We start from the raw sequence: 9098 nt of genomic DNA on the forward strand, positions 1-9098 counted from the left end.
ATATAGATATTTTGAACGTGTTTGTATGGTGTTAGCTCTCTACACACCTCTGCAATATTTATCCAGTTGTGGCCAGAACCTATATTTTTATATGTTTTTATGTTTTTACATTGTGCTTACTAATGAGTTTAATAAACTGTAATCACACCATACTTATATGTACTCGTTCTAGAGGTATCCTATTCCTCGTTTATTAACACCATATCTAAGTGCTCACACCCTTTCCTTCACATCATCAATACCACACTGGTTTTAATATACTGCATTATTTCACACTTCAGTAATCTGCACTCAATGTGCTTTCAATATTTTTCAATATTATAGAGCCAAGGAGTTTCTTACTATTGTCTCCACCTTGATGGTATAGGGGATCACCTTTACCCTTCTCCTTTAGGCAGCTTCATTCTACATCCACAAGGGAGTGCAATGAACCACACCCCTACTTCATTCACTATGATGGTATGTATTTGTTTCCAATTATGTTTCTATTTGAAATTGTACAATATCACTTCTCTTATTTTGTGTGCTGGATGTCATTTCTTCCAATGTCTTAAATCTTCTATGGTATGTCTAAGAACAGGACAATTCATTCAGTTATTACTGCTAATAACAGTGCACCTAGACTCATTATAAATTCATGATATGAGTACTGGGCAGTTAATTAACGTTCCTTCAGTGTTTCCTTTACAAATCTGTTACTTTTGGGGTTGATAGATCAGTATGAAAATGTAGAGTGTAACCTATTAGCTTAGATAAAATTGTATAATTATTAAGTATGCATTGGGTTAGGCAACCTTCAGGGTGTTGCCAGGCCCACGATAAACTCCAGTTAAAATGTCAACCGCTGTGTCCTTTTATTGTATTATTGTATTTCTGCAATTACTCAGTCATACCTACAAGTTTTGATATAGTCTTGTCCCAAAAAGTTGGGATTGTAGGGCACCGTTGCAAAAAATATTTTGTGGTGAACAGGCACTGAGTATCTGCTCACCCCAACGGAGACCCCAGTTTGCCTCCTCCTGCACCACTGGGTTCTATAAGTATACATGGTTATTCATTGCAGTAGTTATGTACCTGAGTCTTCAGAAATGTTCTCATTTGCATTGTTTTATATTTACTGCATTAATCCCATAACAAATAACTTATTCTGCAAAAATTTAACTTTTTAAAATATTTTGATAACCTTCCAATAATATTTCCAGTGAACTCCAACCCACTATGCTCAAAACACAGGCTAACAGCATGTATATAAAAGGCATTTTACATAGAAAGTAGACAGCAATCATATAAGGAGCTAATCAATAGTTTAAAAATACAAATGTAATCCAATCTGACATTTCACTGATCATCATCATAACACATTCGTTATTGTGAAATCAAATAGTTTAAATACCTGAGTGTAGTGAAAGCATACCTCCTAATTGACTCTATTTTGGCAGCATGCCCCGATTCGTGGCCCACAAAAGGGGCGAGGCTTAATAGGCAAATTAGTGGAGTTTTAATCCATTATGTCATTTCTGGGCGGAGTTTGGCCTAACTGGGCAAGGTTTGGGAGTGGGGGGGGGGGGATTATTTTGTCCCACTTTCAGAATTCTAATTTTTGTTAGCTATGGTGAAAGTGAGTGGGCTGATTCTCTAAGCCCAAACGTGTCAATAAGTTTAAGACAGTGAAAAGTTGTTATGCCCCACAGAATTTCATGTTAGGGAGGTGTAAGCCAAAACTGTTCCCGTTACTTACTATTGAACATTTCATCTTGAACACACACATAGCTTACTACTGGCTCATTCAGCCACTTGACTTGACCTCTGGTCATATGACCAGTAAATATCCTTAGTTTAATTACACTTGGCTATTTAAATGGGTTTGCTTTAATGGTATGTCACCTCACTCTCTCTGAAGACTGAAGATATGATGAAAGCACTCAAAGAAATTGAATTAAGTGAAAAAACATTTTTTTAATGGACTTAAAACTGACAAAAACTTAAAACAAAATTTATTATCTGCATCCAGCCAACTGACCCCTAATGACGAGTGTTGAGTGACTCTCTTTATAGCTCTCCCTCTATATATTTATATAAAGCAGTTTGATCATAGAGATTAAGTATTACATTCGGAGGGTAAAAAAATATAGCCTCCTTAACACATACCCCACAACTATCCCTATTTAGGAGGGACAACCCGATTTGCAGGCCACCAAGGCCTTGGGGCTTAATGGGGAAGTGGGTGGAGTTCTGCCCACATGGACATTTATCTTGCTCTGCTTTCGGGATTCTAAATGTTTGGGAGGTATGTTAACATAAAAATAATAATGCCTTCATATATTTGGTTATATGGACATATAAAACCTGCCCCTTACTCTTTTCTGCACTCTAAGTAACAGGGGCATACTATTGTGTACACACGCACATGACCAAAAATATTTGGACATCCAAACATCACATCCATATGTGCTTCTTGAACATCTCAATCCAAAACCATGAGCATTGATATGGAGATGCCCCCTTGCTGCTATAACAGCCTCCACTCTTCTGGGAAGGCTTTCCTCTACATTTTGGAACATGGCTGTAGTCATCAAGCACTCTTGTAGGTTGATAAGACTGCCCTTGCAGTCAGCATTCTAATTCATCTCAAAGGGCCCAGTGCAAACCAAGAAAAAACAGCCCCAGACCACTACCCATCCATCAAAATTTATATGGGCAGTATTCAGTTGGGTAGGATGCAGTCTCTTAGCATCTGTGAAATATAGACTCCTCTGTCTGACTGCCAGATGGTGACACTGCTGCAGAGTCCAATATGGGTGTGCATTATACCACTCCGGTCAACATTTGGTATTTCACATAGTGCTCTGAGGCTTGTGTACAACTGCTCAGTCATAGAAACCCAAACCATCCTATGACAGTGTCATGATGAAAGTTATTGATCTCTATTGCTTATGTTTGGATGTGGAGATTGCATGGCTGTATGCTTGAATTGATGTACAGCTGGGTGTGGCTGAAATCGCCAAATTAGAAGGGTGTCCACATATTTTGGCGATGTAGTTAATATATATTTTAATAAGTTAACAAGTTTTAACCTCAAATTCTTTCATGATAGCAGTACACTGTGGAATAATTGCTATCAATTTGTGTCAATAACTCCAGCCCTGGAAGGGTTATTGTTTTTTGTAAACATGACATTATTTGGCAAACTACCTGCAGCCACACTCTACCACTTTCATTTCTTCATAATTTCTGTTTATAGTTGGTACCCCATTATCGAAGTAGACAACATGTATAGCTTCCAGCTTAGTTGGCACACAACAAGCTTTCTCAACATCTTTTGGCCTTTGTTTATTCATCAATGTCTGTATAATGGCATGTTTTGTAGGTGTCAAATTATCTGTCAGTGGAAAGTAGCATTGTCCTATGCATTGCCCGGCATCATAATTTGGAGGGAAAATTATAACAGAGTCCCATCCAATGTCTTTAAAGTTAACAATTAGGGATGTTTTTTTGCAGTAATTTCTTCCTGCAGTGCGCTTTACCCTTTTCTTACTCTTTGCTAGGGTTTTCCCAATCACAAGATGTTCTCTGTGTTCCTCCACATGCTCAACTGTGCTGTTTTGTAAAAATATTCCAATGTTCTTTTCTTGCTCATGTAGTATCATTTGGTTCAGTTCCATCTTTGTCTCTTTAACCTTGTTGTCCTGATCATCTGAGAAAATAATTAAAATTGGTGGGTGGCTGCTATCAGAGGATATGTCAATGTTTGTTGTTTTCTTGCAGGCATCCTGGGGTATCTTGGCCTTCAGGAAAATTTCCAATTTATTTTTTTCCACTTTAGACTTTATCCATCTTTTCACAGCCTTGGTGATGTCGATTGTTACAGATTCACCTTCCTCAACATCTTTTGATGCCAGGAAAGAATTTGGGTCTTTTAGATTCTCAGAGAGCTCAATGTGAATGACATCAAATAAACTGAGGTGTCCCAGATGCCAGTCACCCAAAGATATTTTCATCTTTAGCTCAGCCTTTGTTATCTCCTCATGCCACGGGATTGTAACATTAAACAGCAAGATGTGACTCTGTATAGGGTTTTCCTGGGAAGACGACAGCATAATGTCTGTAAGAGAGGATAAAGTATTTACTTCTTTCAGTATATCTGTACGCAATGTAATTAGAAAATGTTGTCAATAAGTGCATCCATTATAATAAGACATTGATTAGTGGTACATGTAGGTATTGGTACACAGAGATTAGCTGCAACAAAAATCTAGGTTTGCCAGACAAGGATGGATTGATGACATTTTCCCCGAGGGGTAGGCACAAATAAAAGGCTAAATTGCACGGTTCAGACGCTTGAAAAATCCATGTGGACAAGTTGGATGTATGATCTCCATTTAATACAGAGGTAAATTTCTGTGTTTGTTGGACAGGAGCCTCACATAAACTCTCAGGGGTATGTTTACCTTTTTCCATAGAACCGCCGATTCCTAGCACTTTAAAGTCACTTTCTTCAAACGGCAATTTTATTTAAGCCAAAATCCGAAAGGCTTTGTCTTTAATAAAAGTGCCTAAAATATGACTTCAAAGTGCCGGGAATAGGCGGTTCCATTGTAAATATACCCTTCAGTCTTTGTAAATATATATAGAGCCAAATCTTGAGCCAAGTCTAATACGCAGTGTTAATCTGTTCTCAAATATAATATGCTGAACCATATCTGGTGGCAATTCTAATATGCATAACTATATCTGGTGCCAATGTTGGTACATGTGGACCCTTACAATATTTTGCTATGGGTCCCACAAATGTCTAGTTGCGCCATGTGCCAAATATAATATGCTGAGCCATATCTGGTGGCAATTCCAATATGCAGAACTAAATCTGGTGGCAAATTTAATATGCAGAGCCTTGTCTGGTGCTAAATCCAATATATATGCATGTAATATGTGCCATTTATACAGAGAGAGCCTGATACACTGGGGTGCTGGCTGAATACAGGGACTCGTTTTCTCTCATTAGAATTAATTAATTAATTTTATTGATGCTATCAGGTTAAAGTCCCTTCATTTTGTATGTTTTTAAATCTACACGTGAATTCATATTATCTCAACTTTATCTACTTCCTTACATGAAGTTCCTCCATTTGTATTTGTTTCTTATTTTTGTCTTATTTTCAATTAGATTAAATATATGGAAAAAAAGACAGTTGGTTCCTTGCTGTCTCAATATGTAGCCCAAAATATAACCCCTCAGTATACCATATACCATATATACTTTGGGCCATACACTTTATTAGGTGCCTATTGTCAGTTTTTTATGTTTTTGTGACACTACGTCATTATAAAGCATCAACATATTCTGTAGCACTGTATATGAGGGGGAGAAACAATTATTCACAATAGACACCTACATAATCATACAAATATATACTGTATGTAAATCATATAGGAATAATTTGCTGCTAAGAGAGTATCATGCATATTTTAGCTGACATTGGGACATGTCATGTTTATCGACTTTGACTGTTTTTGATTTGCACACTACTCAATAAAAATGAACTTCTAAAAAACATTGGAAGATAAGAATATTCCCTGGGTCAAAAATTTTGAGGGACAAATTTTGGTTCTGAATATTATAGTATAGCGGGTAAATGCAATGGCGCTGTGTAAATATGAGTCTTGCATAAAGCATCTAATATTTATGAAGCCAGAGATGGATCAGGGAGTTCACATGCAAGTGTAGTACAGTAAAGGCACCAGAAACATGTTAAGCATGCCACTTTGAGAAAAATCCTATTTTGGGTTACACGAGTGTTTGAGATCCGTTCTTTGCCAACCATAAATTTTGAGCTTACACAAGATGGGTGCAGGTTTTGAGTTGAATCGCGCATATAGTTTGCTCAAGACACTTCTATACTCTAGATTTAAGATTGCAAGTATCTTAAAATGCATATTTGGGCATTCACTAACGGACATTCAACTCTAAAACACACACACACACACACACACACACACACACACACACACACACCAATGTAACACTCCTGAATGGAGCAGAGGTGGCACACACACATACAGTGTCGGACTGGGGCATGAAGGGCCCACTGGGGGACTGCAACACTAGGGGCCCACCAGAGGGGGTGTGGTCAGCCATCATAGAGGCGGGACCAGACACTAGAGGGGGAGTGGTCAGTCCACTAAGGACAGCTAGCACCTTACTGTAGTATATAAAGAATGGAGTTTGTGTATAAAGAATATACAGTCTTGACCTGCCCCTTAGATTGGGCAGAACAGTCACCAAAAATTAGGCTTGGCTAACCTGTGGCACTCCAGGTGTTGTGAAACTGCAAGCCCCAGCATGCTTTGCCAATATAGAGCAGCTTATTGCTGGAAGGGTATGCTGGGACTTGTAGTTTCACAACACCTGGAGTACCACAGGTTAGCCAAGCCTGCGCTAGATTCGGAACATTTGACAAACTGTCCTACCTGTTATTGTCACTTTTATCACCTGTGGCTGCTGGTTTCTTTAGTTGCTGGTTGTCTGGATCCTGGAATGTTGAGGGCCCTATTTGAAAAAAATAATGGGTACATTTAGAAACGATAACCTTCCCTGCCATTAAATCAACAGCACCCACATTTAATAATTAGGCCTCTTTCCAGCCTCAACATTAAAGTAATAGTGCTCGCATTTGATAAATAGATCTATTTCCCTCCAACCGACCCCAACATCAAATTAATAGTATTCCCATTTAATAAATAAACTTATTACCCTCCCTCCAAACAGCCCCAGCAATAAACTAAAGGTCCCATCACCCCCTCCCTATAGTGTTCTCTGTACAGCCCCCTCCCTATAGTTTAACATAGGCAGTCCCCTACAATTATAGTTTAGCATAGGCAGCCCCCCCTCACTATAGTTTAGTATAGCTTAGTATAGATAGGCAGCCCCCCTATGCCACATAGTAGTGCCCCCAAAACAATATTATGTCACACAGTAGTGCCCCAAACAATGTTACTCCACACAGTAGTGCCCCCAATGTTATGCCACAGTAATACCCGAAATTCACATATACCACGCAATAGTGTCCCCAATTCATATTATGCCCACAATAGTGTCCCCAATTCACATTATACCCGCAATAGTGCCCTCCAAGTCACATATGCAATGGAATAGAGCTCTCAATTCACACACACACTAATATATATATATATTTATATATATATATATATATATATATATATATATATATATATTATATATAAATATATATATATATATATATATATATACATACTCTCTGCAGTCAGCCTCTGCTCTCCCAGTAACTAGAGCACAGATAAAAGATATATATATATATATATATATATATATATATATATATATATATATATGTATATATATGTGTGTATATATATATATATATATATATATATATATATATATATAATATATATACATATATAATGTGTGTGTATATATGTATGTGTGTGTATGTGTATGTATATATATATATATATATATATATATATATATATGAGAATTCTGTCTCATGCTGCAAGTCCTGTAAAAAAAATATCTACTTACCCATTGCTGCAGCCTCTCTGGTCCTTAGTCCTTCAGGGAGCAGACAGTCAGCTGACAGGAGGAGGGGGCAGGTCACATGATCGCAACTGCGATCTTATGTGAAAGATGACTGGCTGTCACTGACAGCCAGTCATCTGCAGAAGCAGGAACGCAGAGGAGGACAGCGGGGACGCCGAGAAGGGACAGCTGGGACGCCGAAGAGGACATCGACCCCCAGGTGAGCTGGATGGGTCCGCCCACTTCTAGAAGGGGGTGTGGCTGTAGGGCAGCGGGGCCTACTGGTTATTTTTCCGGTATCCCGGTGGGCCAGTCCGACCCTGCACACACACACACACACACACCAATGTAACACTCCTGAATGGAGCAATGGAGGTGGCAAATGATCAGAAGGAGAGTTTTGATGAGACAGAGATGACAGAGAAAGCTCTGATAAGAAGGGACACATAAGGAGAGACAGATGTGAGGCAAAGAAAAGTGACAGTACACTAAGGAGAGTGGAGATTGGACAGGGCATTGATAAAAAGAGAGAGCAGTAGTGCTGGAAAGATCAGACTGAGAACAGTGGTGACAGGAGACAGGAGAGAAAACTGTGAAAGAACATGAGAGACACAGGTAAATAAATAAGATGGCTTTATAAAGAAAAAACAGGATACTGATTTATTATTATTATTATTATTATTATTATTATTATTATTGTCTAGAATTTGTCCAAGAGAAACTCCAACTCTACCCAAACCCCTGTTATAGTGAGAGCCTGTGGTACTACAAATTACAATAAGCTGCCATTTTGTGGACAGAATCCTGTCAGCAATTGCAAGGTCCAACTGTTAGTTAAGGTCATACTAGCAATACAGGGAAATATTCAGAGACTGTGTAAAGCATATCTATCTATCTATCTATCTATCTATCTATCTATCTATCTATCTATCTATCTATATTAGAGATGAGCAGTTCAGATTTTGTAAAATCTGAAGAGACAACATTGGGGATACAAGTGAAAATGATTTGTGACTCGGTTTCGCGTGCCAAATTCGGATCTCAAAACAAGGCAAAACGTAATTTATGGTAAAAAAATTTTGGATCGTTATTTATATAGTCCTCTCTCATTTTATCAAACGTCATTTTAGAACAGACAGCCTGTATGGAGGAGTATATGGATATATATCAGGCGCTAAATAATCTAATATAGTTGTACAGAGGAGGTTAGGAAAGCAATAGAATTGTGTCAACTGTGAAAAGCAGTTCTGTAGAGATTAGTCATCTACAATAGTTTGCTGATCAAATGCTTTTAATTTCAATCTGTAATAGACTTTACACGTACTAATATATATTGACTACGTGACTGTGAGTTCCAGCAACTTTCTTCTTACAAAAAAAGCACTATATATATATATATATATATATATATATATATATATATATATATATACAGTGCCGTAACTAGAAATTTTAGTGCCCTGGGCGAGACAGGGCACCGGCGCCCCCCCATCTAAGTGGGAGTGACATTTGCCAAGTGGGTGTGGCCAACCTAATG

General features: G+C 38.1%; 1 protein-coding gene across 1 annotated transcript in view; it reads right to left on the reverse strand.

The window, feature by feature from the left end:
- Positions 1–2288: 2288 nt before the first annotated feature.
- GDF2 (growth differentiation factor 2) overlaps positions 2289–9098 on the reverse strand; it is a 50566-nt gene continuing 43756 nt past the window's right edge. Inside the window, exon 2 of the mRNA XM_075217257.1 lies at positions 2289–4102. Within this exon, the coding sequence (XP_075073358.1) occupies positions 3189–4102 (914 nt within the window). The 3' untranslated portion in view covers positions 2289–3188. The remainder of the gene's footprint in view (positions 4103–9098) is intronic.

Source organism: Mixophyes fleayi, chromosome 6 (genome assembly GCF_038048845.1).
Source record: "Mixophyes fleayi isolate aMixFle1 chromosome 6, aMixFle1.hap1, whole genome shotgun sequence".
NCBI lineage: Eukaryota > Metazoa > Chordata > Amphibia > Anura > Limnodynastidae > Mixophyes > Mixophyes fleayi.